General features: G+C 54.3%; 1 protein-coding gene across 1 annotated transcript in view; it reads left to right on the top strand.

Annotated features, from left to right (window-relative positions):
- HS1BP3 (HCLS1 binding protein 3) overlaps positions 1 to 18,475 on the top strand; it is a 30,413-nt gene extending 11,938 nt beyond the window's left edge. The window contains exons 5-7 of the mRNA XM_053588578.1: positions 11,340 to 11,500; positions 12,571 to 12,709; positions 16,646 to 18,475. Of these exons, the coding sequence (XP_053444553.1) occupies positions 11,340 to 11,500; positions 12,571 to 12,709; positions 16,646 to 16,904 (559 nt within the window). The 3' untranslated portion in view covers positions 16,905 to 18,475. The remainder of the gene's footprint in view (positions 1 to 11,339; positions 11,501 to 12,570; positions 12,710 to 16,645) is intronic.
- The last annotated feature ends 1,296 nt before the right edge of the window (positions 18,476 to 19,771 follow it).

Genomic DNA, 19,771 nt, shown 5'->3' with positions numbered 1-19,771 from the left:
CCTCTGCCTTATCTCAGGCCTTCTGGAGATGACCCCTGCATCCCCGTGCAGGCATCTGGGCCGTGAGGCCTCGGCCTGGTATGCTCAGGGATGGGCTCTTTGCATGCCCTCGGCATCACCCTTGTCTCTAGGCTTGGGCTCACTAGCACCTGGGCACATACTGTATCTCGTTGATTCATTGCTTCCCTGCCTTACAAACAGCTCTCATTAACCCATTTTACAGATTAAAAAAAGTGAAGTCTTCAGAGGCCAAGTTCCACTCCTGAGGTCAGACAGCTGGTAAATAAGGTGCTAGGGTTTGAGCTGAGTTTATGATCCTGGTCTCTGGAGCCAGACTGCCTGGGCTTGAGGTCCAGCTCTGCCACTACAGCCACGTGTCTGGCCATTTACCTTTTCATCAGTTTTCCTCAGCAGAAATGAGCCCATGACAGTACCTACCTCTTCAGGCCTTTGTAAAGATGAAACAAGTTAATGTAAATGTTAGCAATTAGCTGTCATCACAGCCCCCTCTTTCAATAGGATCAGACCAGACCGAGAGGTGCTGTTCCCCCTGCTCCCTGCCACAACAAGTGGGTCTGAGAGGTTCACTGAAGTCCCCAGGCAGCAGGTGAGGGAACCCTGTCCTGTAGGTCCTGCTCTAGAAAGAAATTAGAGCCGATTAGAAAACAGGCAGAGGCAAGTTTGGCTGCAACAACATGCAGAACGTGGTCCTAGAAGCTGGAGCCAGTTTGCACATAACCTTCCTCTCAGGACGGGCTGCAAGGTGGCGGTGAGACTGGCATAGAGGGATGGGGGAAGGTGTCTGGTGCTCAGGGGGCCGGGGTTCTGCAGCACCTTGGTACATCAAGTGCCCACAGCCAGGCCCCTCTTATTCCTTCGTGGCCGGCCTTGTCCTGGAGCAGCAGGTCAGCAGCTGTGAGGGAGAGGCAGCCCGGGTGGCAGTGATGTCAGGAGAAGCCTGGAATAAGCAGTCTTTATCACACTTATCCGAGCCCAAAGGCCCTTCTTGGGCTTTATTTTGGTCAGGACAAGGCTTTGTTTGAACTCATGCCCTCCGTTATTCTGAGTAACCACCTGCAGTGCCAAGCTGAGATGGACTTGGTGGTGTTTGCCAGTCTTTGGCTGAAGGACATGCTTAGCAAGTGGCTCCTTTTTTGGGTAGGAAAATGCTCTTTGGGGTTGGCAAGTGCTGCCTTGAATTTCCTACTTTATTAGCAGATTGTCAGGGATGATGTATCAGCCGGCCTGAGACCACCCGCCCCCAGCTCCGTACCTTGGCTCTGTACTCCAAGGGGCCTTGCCCTGAATTTTAGGAAGGCTCAGTAGCGAAGAGGAATCCCAGAGGCTTCAGACCATCTCCTGCCGGGTTTTCTTTTAAGGACCCATGTTACAACAGTTGGTATTATCACCTCCAGCAGGCGTAATAAGTAACATTTTTGGAGAGCTTATTAAATGCCAGGAACTAAGTTAGCATTTGCTTGCATTATCGTTAAGAGAGCATTTTGGAAATGCCTTGCTGTAATCCACAGTAGAAATTGTATCGCATGTATGACCCAAGATAGACATGTACTGTAAAACAGATGGAGTTCCAAGAAGTCAAAGTCTTACCACATATATTGTACCGATGTTTTCTCTTCTGTTTTCATTCTTTGGAAAAGGGTCATAACTGAGTACACTGTTTTCAGAGTCCATTATGGGTACAGTTTAGGAAATGACTCATTTATGTATCAGGAAACTAGCCTTGAGTCCAGCAGCTCGTCCGCGTTCACGCAGCCTGTAGATGGCAGTGCCAGGGCTTGACACCATCTCCAGTCCAGTCTGGGAGGTGAGCAGGGCCTTAGCATCACCCCCCTTTCACAGATGGCAAAGTCAAGGGCAGAGCTGAGCAGGAACGTGGCCAGAGCCTGGTGTGTGGCAGAGCAGTGTCTTGAAGCCAGCATGGCACCTCCGCCTTGTGCAGCCATCAGATGGACTTGTTGACTACTTTGTGCAGTGAGGGATGTTCTCATCTTTGCAGGGGGCTTATGTCCTCTCTGCATTTCTCTCCATCCCTTGCCCTGTGCACACGCAGAAGCCCTGACTTTCCAGCTGTGCCTACTCCCCTTGCCCAAGCTCCTGTGTGGGCCTGGCTGTGGACTTCCCTGGAGCCCATAACGTTTCCGTGTGACAGGCCTCAGTCCTTCCCTGCTGTGGCCACCATGAGGCGCTGTTGCTCCACTGTAGGGTGGCTGGGCGGCTGGGAGTCGCCAGCACAAAGCCCAGCCCAAGCTAGCCTGGCTCCTCTTTGTCTTTTAAACTTGGTTTTGATTAGGAACCAGGTGGGCTTTTGCACCCTTACAGAGCACCTAAAGGTAGAAGAAGCCTCACCCTGGCCTGGCCCAGCCCCGCTTTGCCCTGCCCCCATCTGCTGGGGCTTTTTCCTGACGCTGTCCCAGCTCCCTCCCGTAACAGCCGACGCGGAGAGTGCCTGCCTCTGCCTGCTCTGCCTACTCCGCTTGCCTTTCCACGTCACACGTAGCGTCTGTATTTCACTTTCCCCTGCAGAGACTTCACCGCACTGAGGGGAGGGATTGAAGTTCTCCCCTAATAGTTCTGCCTTCTGCTGGAAATAGTCTGCTGGGAACATTTTTCACCGTGACTCACATAATACACAATTAGTACAGAAAAAAATTGAAAACATGGGTAAAAGTCTTTCCTCTGTGAATTTTTAAATTCACTTTTGAATATATTCACATCTTATTACCAAAATGGAATTGGGTTGTGTGCACCATTCGATAATTTGCTTTTTTTCAGCTTGAGTATCCTGGTTCTTTCCAGATCAAGATATATCCTCTCCCTTCGTGCCGTGCCAGTCTCTCAGGTCATGGTGCCGTGAGTGGCATTGCCGAGCCTCTGCTTGTGGACGTTGTGTTTTCCATAGGTTTTGACTGTTACAGGCGGTAACTTGAGGAACTTTGACACGTGCGGAGCTTTAATTCTGTTTTGGTTTTCCCCCAGGTATATGGCAAGACCCCCAGAACTTCCTCTGGGGACTTTGGTGTCAAGTCAAAGGGTTCTTTAAGGAGTGAAGCCCCTCTTTTTGGCAGGGCCCCCCTACTTTCCCAAACCTGCCCACCTGCAGGGCCTGTCCCTTCTAGGCCCCAGGTCCCTGAGGACCCTGAACTTCCCTATGGACAGGCTGGTTCCTGAGTGAACACACCTGTCTGCAGGGTGGGGTTTCCCAGACTCTCCCACAAAGGGTGAGCCAGCACCCAGTGCCCTGTGCCAGGGCCTCAAGTGGTAATACTGGATGTTTCTTGGAACGCTGTGTTTTATTGTAGTTTTTTTGGTATGGATTTTGAATCATCTTCCATAAAATCATCATGTATATTTTAGTATAAAAATAATACCTTACTTTCTACTTTGGACAAAATCACCATTCTGGGATGACTCTGTGGTTTTAAATGCCCTTGGCATACTGGCAGGTGCCCACAGATTTGCTAACCCAAGATTTAGAAGACAGAGGGTGCCTGGGGGTGAACTCCCTCCTGCTGAGTATCAACACATCGCTCGCTGGCATGGTGCCTTGTATTTGTTCTGCCCAAGCCTGGGCACCCAGGGGTCCCCTCAAGGCCACCAGCACAGCAGAGGCCAGCTGGAGACCCTGTCCCACCAGGAACTTGGCAGAGATGGAGATTCCAGGCCCCCACTGACCTGGGTGTGACCCCAGACTCTGTGTTTTAACAAACTCTTAACGCAATTTTTGTGCAAGGTCCTGTTGGAGAAGCCCCAGAAACCAAACTCCATCAAAGTCTTGAAGATGCCAGAAGGAAATAGGCCCCCAGGGGAGAAGGTCAGCTGGTCACCATGGTCTGCCCCCCACAGGGTGCCAGAGAAAGGCCTTCCTCTCTGCTCCCCACCTCTTCCTCCTTGAGCCTGGGGTTTCTCTCTTGCCAGCTGCCTGCAAGGGGAGCTCCCCAGTGTGCCATGCCGGGGGCAGTTATGTGCCATGTGGGGGCCGGGGCAGCTGGGCCTTACGTCACCCTGCACCTCTGTGGCACTTAGCCCTGGCTTGCACAGGGGCCCAAAGCCATGAGGAACGCAGGAGGTGGGTGACACAGCCACCCTGAAACATCACACAGGCTACGCTCCACATGAGTTGTCACTGCAGCACAGCATGTCAGCACATCCACACTCCCTACTGGGCAACTGTGACACCCAGCCTGAATGGATGGACTCTTAGGGACAGCAGAAAGAACAGTAGTTTCCACTTTTTAAGTTCGTAGCAGAATCTTTGGCTCCAGAGAAATCTGTAGAACCACAATAAAAAAAAAACAGAATGAAGTAGAATTGTTCCAATTGGGACCAGTGTGGGGTCTGGATCTTTGTCCCCAGCCTCAGCCCACCACCTGAGGCAGCCCTGGGCAGCTTTGCAGAAGGTCAGGGCTCCTGGGAGCATGGCTTTACAGTGAGTGGGAAGGCTGGACACCCCAGGATCTGTGGCCACCCCCAAACGGGGTCATGTCCCACTCTGCCCCTTGCCATTTGGTGGTCACTGAGTGGACCCCTGAACTGCACAGAGCCTTACTTAGTTTCTGTGTTTGTCAAGTAGGGGTAAAGTCCTGCCTGGCCCAGTGGTTAAAAGGATAAAACCAGATGAAATACTAGAGGAAAGTTTGTAAATGTTATCACTATTTCAGATTTACTTTGCTCTAAAGAGGTCTTTGTGTGTTATTTTTATTATTACTACTACTACTACTACTATTATTATTATTATTTTGAGACAGTCTCTGTTGCCTGAGTAGGGTACCGTGGAGTCATAGCTCACAGCAACCTCAAACCTTAGGCTCAGGAGATCCTCTTGTCTCACCCTCCCCAGTAGCTGGGATTACAGGCACCTGCCACATGCCAGCTAGTTTTTCTATTTTTAGTAGCGTCTCACTCTTGCTCAGGCTGGTCAGGTCTCAAACTCTGGCTTTGGCCTCCCAGAGTGCTAGCATTACAGGTGTGATCTTTGTGTTTTAAACAATTCAGATGTAAAAGGCAGCTTTTCTGCTTCCTGCGTTTGTTATGTGGGTAATGATTCCATCTGATGCTTGCAGGGGCTGTACCTCCTACCAGGAGACACCTTCCTTCCAGGAGACCCGGGGGCAGTACCTCCTGTCAGGAGACCCATAGACCTGTCAGATTTCCCTGTAGCAGGCCCTCCTGGGGAGAGAAATCTCTGTCTCTGGAGGAAGTGATTTGCTTGCTTGAGTCCTCAATGGGGTGAAAGGGTTGCTTGACTCCTGGGGTGGGTGGGGGGGTCATCCTTGCCTCAGGCTGCTCCAGGACCCTCTGTGGAAAGTTCTGGCAAGTCAGAGTACTCTTAGCATGACACAGCCTTAAAACTATGAGGACCAGAGAAGTCAAATCCAATCTCTTTGTTCTTAAGGATTGAGGAACCTGCCCAAGGCTACACAGGAGCTGGTGGGAGGGGAGCTGGGGTCTCCTGCTGAGTGGAGACTTTTCCTCTAACTCCATACTTGTCCCCACCTGTGCCAAGAGATGGGCTTCTCAGTCCTCGTCCATTTGCTCTCAGATGTGGTGACCTGGTGAAGGGCATTCTCCATGGCAAGGCGGCCGGCCTCCTGTTGGCCATGTCAGCATTTGGGGTGCTATTTGGCACACAGGTAGCTAAGAGCGCCCACGGGAGAACAGGCAGAAGCTGTTTGCTCAGAGCTTGCTGCAGCCAGGGAGGAGTCAGCCCCTGCACCTGGGCATGGCAGAGACTCCATGGCACATGGCAACAGGGAGTGGGAGCCTTTATAGAGGACAGAAAGGACGGCTTGTGTGCACTAGTTGGAGGTTGTTGACCTGGGGCAACGGAAGCGGCTGGCAAGAGGTGGGGTGTCCTGTGTCCTGTGTGATTGTGCAGGGAGTGTGTCTGGTTTCTCTGTCTGGTCTTACCAGACTAAAAATGGGAGAACACGTCAGGAAAACTGGCAGGTATTGGCTGAGCATGACTGCTCTGTGCCGATGGCTATAGACGTTGTGATTTGGCTTCCTGGGCTGGTTGCTACAGGTCAGGTGAGCCAGGGTCTGGCCATTGCCCCTTCATTCAGGCTCTTGGGGTGATCAGGGCAAACAGGGCTTTGTGCTTGCTATGGAGCAGTGGGCTACAGAGCCCTGGAGCTGGGCCCACCTGGTTCCATGGTGGTGCGGGTGCTGTGATGGTTAAGGGGTAGCCTCTAGCCCCCGTGTAGAGGTGAAACAGCATCACTCACAAGACGGGGTTGTCACTGAGGTCCTGGTTCCTTGGGGTAGGACGTAGTGGCTTGGAGAGTCAGATCCTTGGAGTATGACTCTGGGGACCACAGCAAATGATAGACATCCATGGCAACTCCTACCCAGACTGGCCCCATTTACTTCTTAAGAGCCATAGTGAAGTCTGCTGGGTGGAAAACACAGTGAGCCTAGACATCATCAAGCAGTCCCCAGGACCCCAGGCCTCTGTCATCACCTTGTACCACCAGCACAGGGGTTCCACTTTGCAGTTTCCAGAGCACTTCCCTGCTCTTGCCTCCTTCCCACCTAGCAGATAAGGAAATGCTCAGGGAAGTTACAGGACTGGCCCAGATTCCTCACCAGTCCTCCTGAATCTTTTCTGTGGCTTCGCAAAGGACAGACTTTCCCTGGGTCAGACCCATCAGCCCACCTCTCCCTCTGTGTGCACTTTCAGTGCGCCCAACCTCTGCCTTTCCCGGGGCTCTTCTCTCTGCCTTGGAGCTCAACTTTCGAGACTCTGCCCAGCCTTCTTCCATCCAGTCCTTCGCTAAAGCCTCCATCCTGGACCCTCTGGGCCTGTCCTCTGGTGATTCATTCTTACGATGACTTCTGCAAAAGCACCCACTGCAGAACATCGTCCTGGAATGCATTTCAGAAATTCATTTATTGGCACTCTGAGGATTTTCTCTTAAAAAAAAAAAACAAAAAACACAAATAGCTCAATGAATTCCCAACAATTAAAAAAAAAAATAGCTGGATTTTAAATTAAAATAGGAAAAGTGCTTTGTTTTAAAGTGGGAAAGTTGCATCACTGGGAAAATGCTTGATGTCCCCATTTGGTTAAGCATCACCCTGGCTTTGATGGTAACAGTCATGTTGTCCTGTGGCTTGGTTGTGGAAGGATCTGCTGGCTTCTGTTCAGACCCAGGGGGCCTGGCTGTGTCTGGAAGATACCTCTGTGACACACGTACCCTTGGGTCCTGGGCCATTGGTGCCATTGGTAGTCTGCCACATGGGTGGGCACATCTGGAAATGGTGTATCTGGCCTCCTGGGTGGCCAGAGTGGGGAATGCTCTCATGTGTCAATCACTGTCACCAGAACTGCCCAAGCCACAGGGAGCAGGGCCTCATCTCAGCCTGTCAGAGCTTTGGAGCTGTCAGCCGTGGCAGCTGCCGCCTCTCACCCTGTGCTGCATGCCCGCCTGCAGAACGCAGCCTGGGCTGTGCGTCTTGTCTTCTGTCACACACAGCAGGCAGGCTGGTGTCTGCTGGTGCACACATGTGCGTGCGACATGCACACGCCTGTGCCCATCCAGGAGCTCCCCCTCCACCGGCCTCATGCAACCCATGCTGGGCTGGCTGTCTGGCAGTCCTGAGGACTGCACAAGTTCAGACATGCCCCTGCTCAATGCTAAGCCACAGCTCCTCTCACTGCAGACCCTTCTGTTTGATGCCCCTGTTGCCTCCCACACAACGCCCCGTGACAAGAGTCTAATGACCAGCCTTTCTTTTGGTGAAGGAAGATGAGGGCGTCCTTCATCACATCAGTCAGGGGCTTCATCTCCTGTCAGTATGAAGGGTGGGCTGGCGGGTAGGTGCCTCAGACGGCCAGGTGGGTGCTGACGTAGAAGTGGAGGGGGCAGGCCGAGGGGACATGCTTTAAACCTGACAAATGTCTTGTTGCTCAGGGGCTTTCAGACTCCAAGCTTACCCTCATAGAGTCACAAGTAGGTCCCTTGCCTGAGATGCTCTGCCACCCTCAGTCTAGCAGGGTCACCACCCACCTCCACAGGGCCTCCTCCTCCCCTGAGCTCTCAGGCTGGGATGGCTCCTAATTCTGTGTTCTGCAGTGACAGAGTGGAGCGCCTAGTGGGCAATGATATGTTTCTTTGTCTTTACCCAGGTTGGGCGTCACCTTCTGAAGACAGCGGTGGGTCTTATTTGCCTGGGTGGCTTTGTCCCAGCCTGGGGTTCTGCAGGGGGGAGGCGCTCAGCGTGCTGTGGTCACAAAAGGTACAGACTAGGGAGTATGTGGGTGGCTCACAGAAGTCAGAGGGACTGGGGGGCTGACCGAGAGCTTTGGAGGGGGAGCAGTAGCAGGGAAGGGCTTCCCAAGTGCAGGGCCTGACCGACAGTGGGGTTGGGAACCCATCTGTGGAGGAACAGGTAAAAATAAGTCTGAATTAGAGATGTGCTATATCACCCCGCCCATCTGTCTGCCTGTTCATCCATCTGTCCGTCCGTCCCTCCATCCATCCATCCCCCACCCTTTCCTCTACCCTTTTGTCCAGTGTTTATCGAGCATCTGCTTAGAACCAGGCCCACAACTATGTCTCCAGAGCCTAAACTTTTAAGCCTGGTCAGAACAGAGCCCTGAGGCTCTTAGATGCCAGAGCCACATATTCCCTGCTTGTTGCTTATCTTCCCTTGAGATGGGTCCAGAGAGTTAGGGAGACAGGATGGCCCAGTAGGTTGGGGGCAGAGTACAAACCCTGCCTCACTGAGCCACCCCACTTTATTTCAGTTCAAGATGACAAAAAGTCAAACGTGTCTCTAGGGAGAAAGACAAGGGCATTTATCTGATTGGGGAGGAAAAGGTCACACTGAGGAAAGTCAAAGCTGACTGCGCTATCAGGAGTAGACGTGGGTGTAAGACGGGCGCCATGGAGACCCTGCCGGTTTCTCCAGAGCCAGCATCACACTTGTGTTCTCGCTTCCTCTGTTCTGTACACGGGTCTCATCTCTCGGTTCTTCCTCTGGTTTCTGGTCACCGAGAAGCCTCTCCCCCCAGCTCCCTCCCATGCGGCCCGCAGGCTGTGGGGGATGCCAGTTTCGTCCTGGGAGCTTGTTTCTTCTGAGCAGGACACAGGGGCTATGGTGTGAAGCTGCTGATCCAGGCTGCAGAGTGGCCAGACCTGCCCTCCCAGGAGGGAGCTGGACCCACTAGGGGGTGGCTCTCTAGCCTTCACTGCTGCTGTCCCTGCTGGATCCAGGAGCAAGGGCCGAGGGAAGAGAGGCAGGGGGCAGAACAATGACTCCCAGCCCTGACTGACCATGAATTCCACAGGAGAGCAACTAGGGCTTCCCACCTGTCTGGGGCTTCTCTCTTGGGAGTAGTGGCTGGAGCCATCTCCAAGGGCCTCCCCTGAGGGGCCTTGGCCTGTGTTTGGTATCCATAGCCAAGGGGTCGTGAGAGCGAAGCTGTCTCTGCTGGTTCAGTGAGAGTGAGGGAAAGGTGTCTAAGGAAGAGCAGCCTAGCCCCAGCTCCTCCAGTATGGGGAGAACCCGAGGGGAATGCAGGCTTATGGCTTCTGGAAAGCACTAGCTGTTAGGATGGAGAGTCTGGGCTTCCCCTGCCTTACCCCAGCACCACAGGCAGGACCCTCAGGTAGTAAAGACCAGAGGTATGTCCTTGGTGGCCTGTGCTACAATGGCCGTAGTACAGGGGCCATGCAAATGGGTCCCCCTGGCCTTGTCCCACAGCTGTGCCCCTGCTGTTCATCTCCACCTGTGTCATGAGCCACGTTCCCCCCCCAGAGAACAGCAGCATCAGTCCTGGTATCCCTACCAAGCCTTATCACCTTCTTGCTTGTGGGACACCTGGACAGGACAAGAGGACAGGACCACAAATGTGACCACCCTTGTTCTGGTCCCAGCTTGCCTGCCCTCCCCTTGCCTGCTGTGTGGCCTTGAGCAGACACTCAGCTTCTCTGAACCACTGTTTTCTCATCCTGAAAACAGACCAGAGATCCTCCCACCAGAACTGGGCCCTGAGCTTGGGGCGGGTACTTGACCTGCGGCCTTCAGTAGGGCACCTTCCCCACTGTCACACCTTCTCCCATCTCAGCTGCAGCTGGAAGCTGGCACCTAAGATCCTACCAGACTTCAAACTGCAAACCTTGGGAATAGTCGCCTTGGAGGGCCCTGCCCCTCCAGCACCAAGGCCATCCAGCTATTTTTATCTGCCACTGGTTAATCTGTAGCATTGCTCAAGGCCTGGACAGCTTCTTGGAACAGTTTTGCCATGTAGTCTTGTCACTGTGAACTCAGATGGTGACCTCAGTCCAATGGAACTACTCGCCAGGCAGAAAGGCGCATGGAATTCCAGTTTCCAGTAAAGAGTGTATTCTCATAATCTGCAGGAACGTTCAAATGGCTAATGTAGGCATCTGCAGTAGGGATTGGACCAACTTGTTAAAATAAAACCCAGTTTATTTATTTATTGGTGGTATCACAGTGACGTGCATGGATCATGAGCATTTAGCTCCATGAATAGTTAGTTACAAGCCTGCTGTGTAGCCAGCTCCTGGATCAAAAAGTAAAGCACTCCCATGCCCCAGAAGCTTCCACTGTGGCCCTTCTGAGTTTCCCACAGCAGAATCAGGCCCAGAGCAGGACCTCCTTGGCCAGTTGGCTAGTGGGGGGTGACAGGATCTAGGGTGGCAGAGTCAAGTATAGCTCTGAGTCCCGGAAGGGCTTCAAGAAGGATGGGGGATGCTCCAAGGAACTTAAGTATCTAGAACAAGGATGGCTACACCATTGAAAGCAAACAAAAGGGCACTCACCACGGCCCCAGGCCTAAACTATGTCCTCAGGCTGTGTCCCCCCCCCCATTTCAAGTAGCTGTGAAACTTGGTTCTCTGAGCCGGGCCCCCACTTTCTGAGCCCAGGTGGCCGCCTCCACCCCCAGGAGAAGAGCACATTCTCTGGTCTGTGCTACATAGGCCCAAGTGGCTTTAGGGACTGGGGTTGTTGGGCAGCCAGTGTCCTAACCAGGTGACCACCTGCTTCTCCTGACAGCGGTCGTTTCCTAAACACGGAACAGCCACCTGCAGCTGCAGGCCTCTCACCACTCCATCGTCAGGTCACTGGTAAAAGCTGCCTCTTAACTCCCTCCACAGGCCTGTTCTGCTTACCTGGTGACAGGATCTTAGTGCCCATGAGGACTGCTCCGGCAGGCCACTCCAAGCCTTCCCATGCCTGGTCTACTCTGGCCCTTGGCATCTGGCAGGGCCCAGTCCTGTGTGGGTTGACCAGGCCACCTGGACCCTTATGAGAAGTCGTCACCTTGTATTTTGTCTGTGATTGTTTAGCTCCAAGAAGCCCAAGCAACCCCCTAAAGTGGCTGTGAAATCCCGGCCCTCACCCCGGCTCACCATCTTTGATGAGGAGGTGAACACGGACGACAGGCTCTTTGGCCCCGGCAGGAAGCACTCCCCACAAAGCCCCTCAGAGGAGCCACCTCCCTCAGACCGTAAGTAGAGCCTCAGGCTGTGATCCCTGTGCTCTTGGTGTCCTTGCTCAGTGGCCAGCCTCTGTCACTAAGTGACCCACTGTGCATGAACAGAACACATCTTCCCCTTGTCGTGTTTAGCTGGGATACAGACATGAGTTTATAGGGCCTGCAGGCACTGAGTTGGGAGTGGGCACTGGTGTGCCTTGGGCGCACGTGGGCTCTGCAGTGTAGATTCTAACAAGAGAGTATGGTGTGTCACCTGTGCAGAGTCGGGAGAGGGAACCCGAGGAGCCTTGGGACTTATTCATCCCTGGGTCTTACCTTCCTTCAGGCCTGCTAGTCCTCCTCCAAGAGGGAGTTGCTGCCACCCACTAATTCATCCAGCGCATGCTGGGTGGCCACTCAGGGCCAGGCCCGAGGAGTAAGGCCTGGTCCCGTCTGTATGGCCTCAGAGCAGCATAAGTCTGTGACAGGCTGAGCCGAAGCATCAGCTCCTGTGGACGCCCAGATGCTGGGTGGGGCAATGGGCTCTATGTGAGCTGGGCCCTGGAAGGTCAGCCAGAGTTCGCCATGCCCGCTGGAGAAATGCATTCATCCCAGGCAAAGAGGCCATAGTCTGTGCTCTCAAAGGGCAGCCTTGCTCAATTGAACTGGGGGAGAGTGTGGGGAGCAGATCCAGGCTACTTGAGGGCAGTGGCTGTGGTCAAACCTTGTTGTGGGACAGGGCAGCCATGGGAGCAAGCTACAAGCTAGGAGCGCCAGCTAGCCTGGACCCTGAGGAGCCAGCACAGTGACCCCAAGAGCTCTGACCTCTGAAAGGCATGGGAAACCCACGAGGGCTTGAAAGTGGGGTGGTGCCGCCAGCTGACTAGCCCTGGTGCTGGAAGTCCTGGCAGACTGCTGACCCAGGCCCTCAGTGAGCTCCTGTCCTCCTGCCCTCCCACCTCTGCCTGCTCCTGTCACTCTGGTTTTCTACGTATCTATCTCCTGGGTGTGTGGGAGGCTGGGCCAGTCGTCCCCACCCGGCAGCCCAGCTGGCTGAGCAGGCCAGGACCTCCTCTGACCTCCTGCTGCTGCCTTTCCTGCAGCTCTGAAGCTGTTTGATGATCCTGACCTCGGCGGTGCTGTCCCCCTGGGTGACTCCTTATTGCTGCGGCCAGCCCCCTGTGAGAGTGGAGGCCCCACATCCAGCCCCTGCCACGGGGATTCCTCTGAGGAGCTGTTCAGGTACCACCTGTCCCCAGCAGCACCTCACCAGCTCTGCGGGTAGCCTGGGCAGAGCCGGGGCCCCTTCATGTAACATTTCCCTGGCCTCAGCCTCTGAGGGAAGACAACCAGCCTGTCAGGAACAGGAGCCTGGGGGCGCAAACTGGCCAAGAGGCGATGCAGGGGCTCAGGGAAGGATCAGCAGCCCAAGGCAGCTCAGCCATTCCAGAAAAAGAACTTTATATGCATAACCAGTCTTTTTCTTATCACACTCATATTTTAATAGATTCTATAATGATAATTATGGAATCACAAAAGCAGGTGTAACTGGCATCACTTGAGTTTGAGAACAGGGAAAACTGCCTCTTGGTAGCAACCTGCCCACAAGGAGCAGAATGCAGGTATCCTGGGTGCTGGCCATCTCCAGGAGGGCCCAGTGGTCAAGCTTTAGAGAAGGGAGGGTCCCGAGGCCCCATCTGCCACATGGCACTCATGCAAGTGACAGTCCTGTTTCCTGAGTGCTTGCTGTGTGCTGGTTAGCCAGACTCCTTACCCACCAGCTTACTTAATCCTCACAACAGCGCCCTATGGTAAACGCTGTTTTTGCCATATCGTAGAAAGTGGAGCGTGGGAGAGGTCACCACTCCACTGGGGACTCTCTGAGCACTCGGCCGGACAATCTGCCATCCCCACTCCCCACCAGCCCCTGGTTCTTCCTGAGCTTCCCCCAGCTGTGATCCCAGCGAGCTTGGTGCTGTGCCTTTCTCTATATCCTTGTCACCCCTGGCACAGGGCTGTGCCTGGTGATTCACAAGAAGCCAGGTTGCCTCTTTCCAGGAACTGCTGGTGCGACACCGAGGTGTGTGGTCCCTGGAGGCTGTTCATCTGCACCCCTTGTTAGCAGCCTCAGACTATCAGACAGCCCTCCGAGTGGCCGCCAAGCCTGAGTGACTATGACGGCTCCTTGTATTTACATGTCCCCAAGGCCCCTGGCATCTGCTCACTCTCATCCTGTGGCTTCTCTCCTGACATCCCAGCAGGCTAGGAAGAAACCAAGATTATTATTTCATTAGTGAGGAAACCAAGGCACAGGGTGGCAGGTGCTAGAGTCATCTGGGGGAGGGACAGGCCCAGGCTGAGCACATCTAGGAGCCCATGTGTCCCCAGGGGGCAGCTCTCCTGGGTCCTTTTCTGGCCTTGTTTCTCCTAATTTCTTCCCATCCTGTGTACTGGAGAACACAGTACAGTGGGGTGTTAGAAGGGGCTCTGTGGCCGTTGCTGTGAGTCAGAAAAGGTGAGGCCTGTGGCACATGGTCCACCACCACGCAGCGCGTCACGTTCTTGTTAGTCCCTGGGACCTGTCCTTTGTGGTGCCTCTTAGCACCCCACAGAGCTCTTTGGGAGTCACTGCTCAGTGTGCATGCTGCATCAACCCTTTATAGGTGGGGGGGACATCTGCTATGAAAAGGTCAGCTTGAGAGTAGGAACCACATGTTATTCTTTGTGTCTGCCCTGTGATTGTGTAGGCAGTAATTGGGCTTTTTCATAATAATGATGCTCATTCATTCTTTCATGCTCCCACCTCACATCCAGCCTGTTGCTAGCCTCAGCTATCCCAAAGCAGCATGGGTTGTACACTAAGCAAGGTTTGGGATTTAGAAGCCTCTGGTCCCTCTGCTGTGCAGCCCCTCCAGAGCTGGGCTGAGTTCTGTGCTCTGCAGGGGCTAGGCAGGGGAGGCCGGGGTTCCTCGCTGGTGCACTCACACCACCTGGTCCTGGGCAAGAAGGGAACTAGGCCTTGTACTAGTGAGACTTCTTCCATGAGTCGGGGACCCCAGATGGAAACAGAGTACTTGGAAAGGGGGTGTCCATGCAACCAATCTATATCCCAAGAGCTGCTGCATCGCCTCCTATGACTGGCCACCCACACACACCTCCCACCTCAGAGCAAATCCAGCTGCTGATTAGTTCCAAAGAGTTGCTGCTTTGCCAAGCAGGATAATCCTGAAATCTGACATGAGCTGTTAGCTGCTGCTTTCTGTTCCTAAGGGCCCATGTTTGAGGATAATTCCATTCCTTTGAGCTTTCTCTGGCCACCCTTATCCTCTAGTAGAGGATGCAGGAGGAACCAGCAGCTGCCCCAGGGAGTTGTGGAAGGGCTGCCACTGGGCGGAAGTGTGGCCAGTCCATGGGTGAGGCCTCCCCAAATCGCCTCCATCCCAAGCATCTGCTGCTCTCTCCATGAAGGCCTGGACTGGCGCCTCTGGGTCTAGAAAGGAAGGATACCTTTCATTTACTTTTATGCCAGCAGACTCTGAACTCTCCCTCTCTGGGGTCAGTGCCCTTTAGGCCTCGTTCTGACCAATGGTACCTGCCCCTCCCCGGCCTTGCTGATGTCAGAGCTGGAATGATCCTCTTGTTCCCGCTGTCAGGAGGCTTACCCTTCTTAAGGGCCCAGTTTCCCAGGAAGCCTTCCCAGCCTGCTCTGGCCCATGGGTCCCTCCCTTCTCTGGCATGCAGTAACTTCTTTCCAGACCTTTGCAGTTATGTGGATCCTCTCTGACTGCTGGGGCTGCCCAGCACTGAGCACGGAACTGGCTGCCACTTTATGTTTTATGCATGCTTTGCTCAGCGCCTGTGGCCGTCAGTGAGATCAATACCTGCAGTATCCCTTTACGTTTGGAAAGGACTTTCCGTTTGTTCTTATTTGATCCTTGTAAGAATCCCTGTGAGGGCGGCAGAGCAGGAATAATCCCACTTTACAGACAAGGAAACTGAGGACCAGGGAGGCAGAGTGGCCAGAGGTACCTGATGAGGAGCATTGGGGCAAGAAGTGGAAGCCGCTTCTGCCTGCAGCGCCGTGCACAGCCGTGTGTAGCCCTGCCAGGGGATGCTGTCCCTCTTCCTTTTTGTAGCTGGGGACACCAAAGCTTGGCATGGCTAGGTCTGCGCTGAGCGTTCTGCCCCCGCTTCCGTGCCACCCCTGCCAGCCTGGCTGAATGATGCCTCTGGCCATTACCCACTACACGCAAGGAGAAACCCCACCCGGAAGCTGGAACCCAGGTGCCCCAGGAAAGCCCCTGGGGACCCAGGCATACATGGGCCAAGTCCTGTTCGTTTTCTCATTAGCTGTGGGGCCAGAGCAAGGTCCTTTACCATTCTTGCCTCAGTTTTCACATTTGTAAAATGGAACTGTTCTCTGCTACTAGACAGTGTTTTGAGATTATTATGTGAGTTAATGGACATGGAAATGTCTAGCCACAGTGAATACTCAGCACAGTGTTAATTGTGGGTGGATGGAGCAGACTGAAGGAGTCTGCTGCTAGGCCTCGGTCTCTAGAGGTCAAGAGAGCTGGTGGGTCTCCAGAGGTGTCTCCTGCTCCACCTCACTGCAGAGCCCCTGTTTATTCTTCACTGGTTGAACTTGATTTGGGTGACAGCTCAGCTTCTGTGCGCCAACACCCTGGTTCCTGCCAACGTGGGCACTGTCGTGTGCTGTCCTCTCAGGGCCACTTGGCCTCGGTCTCCAGCTTCCTTGTCTGCAAGGTGGAAACACAGTTTATCTCCCAGAGTGGTATTCTAAGGATGAAATAAGATAATGTGTCTAAAAGGCAAGGGTGGGAGAAAAAAGATAACATGTCTAAGAGGCTCAGTGTAGAGCGGGAACTCTGGACATGATAGCTGTTAGTTCTTTCTAGAGGGTTGGAGGGAAAGCCCCCAGTGAAGCCAAGGCACTTAGAGTGGGGTCACCTGAAGAGCAACTCTCAGGAGCCTGCGAGGGGCTGGCCGTGAGCCCAATGTGCTGTGGCTGGGAAGGAAGGAGAGCCTTGGCCTTCAGGGTTCCCTCGGGACAGAATGGGTGGACAGGCCAGAGTAGGCAGTCCTGGGGGAGGGGGGCAGTCTTGTTCTTTCTATGGAGAAGGGCTGTGCTCAGGGCACCTCCCTTTCATTTTCTAGAGTCGAAGAGGACTTGGACCAGATTCTGAACCTGGGTGCTGAGGCCAAACCCAAGCCCCAGCCTAAGCCCAGGCTACTGGTGGCAGCAAAGCCAGCACTACCCAGAAAGCCAGCTGTTCCCCTCAATGCAGGCCCGTCTGAAGCAGCAGCTGGGCCGCAGAAGCCACAGCAGCAGATCCAAGCCATGGACGAGATGGACATCTTACAGTATATCCAGGACCACGACACACCTGCCCAGGCCACCCCCAGCCTCTTCTGACCTGCCCGCCACATGCTGGCCCTGGCCTGGGCAGGCCTGTCTGGGCGGTGTGGGGGAGGGGCAGGGTGCCCTGTGGGGCCAGGACTCCGTTCCACCCAAAGGAGTTGGGTGGAACCCTGGGTCACAGGACCCACAGCTGCATTTTCCCCTTTTCTCAAGGGCTTTGGGGCCACAGTGGAACCTTGTAGGCTGCAGAGAGTAGAGGTCCTCCTAGAAATTGAAATCCAAGTTGTCTCAGTCCCCATGGATATGGAGGGGAGAATGTGAAGATGCCTTGCCACCTAGGAGCCCAACCGCAAAGATGGACGCAGGCCCCAAGGAGGTGTCAGATGGGCCCTTGACTCTGCCAGCCCCAGAATAGGAGGGAGGGCCTGGCCAGCCTGAGATGAGGCCTGTCTATGCCAGGCCACTCCAGAGTCTCTGCAGGGGCTCAGTGGTCCCCGCTAAGAGGCATATTGAGCAGGAGAGTCAAGCCATCTGGGCTGTTCGGGACTTCTCCTGAGCACCCCCTGGTTACCAGCTCTGAGAGGAGAGAGAAGTCAGGCCCAGCCCTGCCTTTTGAGTGTGGAAGGCCCTGTCAGGCTCCAAGGTTTCCTCCCTCTTCCTTTCCCAGGGAAGTACTGGCCAACCATTGCCTACTTTGGCCTCAGGAGACAAAGCCAGCATCCAGCATTGCAGCTGTCAGCAGAGTGGGTCACAGCCGCCACCCCCCCAACTCAGCAGGGGGCTGGTCTGAGCTTCCATCTGGTTCCGCCTCCCTCTCCCAGGGGCTCCATGCTCTTGGGCTTATACGCTTAGGCCTTCACTGTCCTCAGGGTCTGGACCTGATCTGTGGCCTTTCAGCAGCAGAGCTGCCTTTCCAGGGGGCAGGAACTATGTGACAGGGCAGGGCCAGTGCCTTAGACTTCTCCTGACCCCTCAGAGCCCTGGCACACAGGTCTGAGCACCATGAAAGTGCTCAGGAAATTCTCAGATGTTTAATGGAGCAAAGAATGTTAGGATGTCTTTCTTGGATATATTCTTTATGTTCAGGGCTAGTTTTTAATGAAATGCAACCACTGTTGTTCCTTGGTCCTGTCCTGCCTGGCAGAGGCATTAGAGGGACTGGGACTAGAACCCCAGACCCTTTTCTGATATGCACCAAGAGCCAACCCTGAGGGCCCCGATTGACACTGGGTTTTTGCAACCATCAGGGTCTAGTACCGCCAGTGCCTACCCTGTGCCAGGACCTGTCTGCTTTGTCCTGCATCTTACCACGTCCCCCACCAGCTCCTAGTCCTGGACAGATCCCTGCCCTCCCCTCTACCTGTGCCAGAGTGAGAGGGAACCGGCGGTTCAGGGACAAAGAGCTAAGTTTCCTCTTTCACCCTGGCTCTGCACCCCTTGCTGATGGCAGAAGGGTCCCTGGGAGGCATGGGGAGGTGGGGTCTATGTCTCCCTCGGGCTCCTTCCCCTTCCCACCCTGTCCTATGCATCTGTCACCTTTGGTTAACAGGGCAGAGAACACACAGGGCTAATGGCTGTGGGGTTGATCCTCTGGTTGGGGTCCTGGCCTGCCACCCTAGTTTGGGTCCTAGCCTGCCACCCTAGGCCCTTTGGACCAGCTGCCTCCATAGGCTGGAGTTCTCTGAACATGCAGTGGAGGATTGTGTTTCCCCAGATGTTGACGCTCCAGTTGTGGCTTGTTTTTTCTGCAGATCTGTGATCTACTGGCCAATTGATGACAGTCATCATCCAGTAAAGCTTGTGTCCTTGACGCGTGCCAGCATTTATTAGCAATGTTCTTTTCTGTGCCTGAGCTGATGGGAGATGACAGGTGCTGGGGAGTGCAGGGGATCGTCCTTTGAAATGATGGACCCAGGCTGCTGCTTATTGGGGCAGGGTCGGGGAAGGAGGGGATTGTGGTACTCCTTCCCACTGTGTAACTAGGCAGAGGGGCTGGAGGCCCAGGCTCAGCAGGGTCATCCAGCCAATAATGGCTCAGCCAAGACCTGTGTGGAAGGAGGATCCCTTCCCTCTCCAGGCTTCACTCCTGTCTCCCCACAGTGGGGACTTGTCTAGACTTGGACTGGCCCCAAAGCCCTTCAGCTCTGACGTTAGTGGCCCTGCCCACGTGTAAACAAACCTCTCTTGCATTTGCACCTGCCAAGGGTCAGATTCCAAGATTCTCCTTCAGCCCTGGGACCCAGAGATTCTGATGTAGACATTTCTGCAAAGCGACATCCACTGGAGAAGTAGAAACTGATTCCCAGGAAGCGAGGGCAGCTGCACAGCCCCTTTTCCCCCACGATGTGGGTTGTTTGGGTATTGTAGCCAATATTGAATTGGTGCCTCTGCTCCCGAGGACAAGCATTCAAGCTGTTCTGAGGTCTGCTCAGCCCAAAAGCCTGCAGCTGAGAGTTCACCACGGAGGGGAAACTGAGAGGTTTAATTCAGGACAGTGACATCTGTTTATTTGGAAACCTGTTGTGAGCCCAGGACAGGATGTGCTGTCTATGGCTGGGGTCCTGCTGCTCCCTTCCTCTGGGTATTGTTCCTCTCAGGAAGCCAGGAACTCAGGCTGTTTCTCCTGGAAAGTCCCCGAACTATAGCCTGTCCTGGCTAGGCCCATGTCATGGGCTCCACTGGACAGCACCCATTCGTTGAGCTCTGGCAGCCTGTGACCGTGTCAGTGCACCATGCATGCAGTGGGCTGCCCCAAGGCTCGGGCCTTCATGCCAGATGCAAGCGAAATAGCAAAGCTCAGCTGCTGTCTGTGGTGCTGTGGCCGTACCCGGGCATTGTGTTGACTTACTCTGTGCCATGGGTGTGACACCTGGTGTCAGGGTGATGTGGAGAGTCATGCTCAGTTCTCTAGCTCACCAGCT

The sequence above is a fragment of the Nycticebus coucang genome, chromosome 4, assembly GCF_027406575.1.
Source record: "Nycticebus coucang isolate mNycCou1 chromosome 4, mNycCou1.pri, whole genome shotgun sequence".
NCBI lineage: Eukaryota > Metazoa > Chordata > Mammalia > Primates > Lorisidae > Nycticebus > Nycticebus coucang.
The sequence above is the reverse complement of the archived record's forward strand: the minus strand, read 5'-3'. Positions and strand labels throughout refer to the sequence as shown.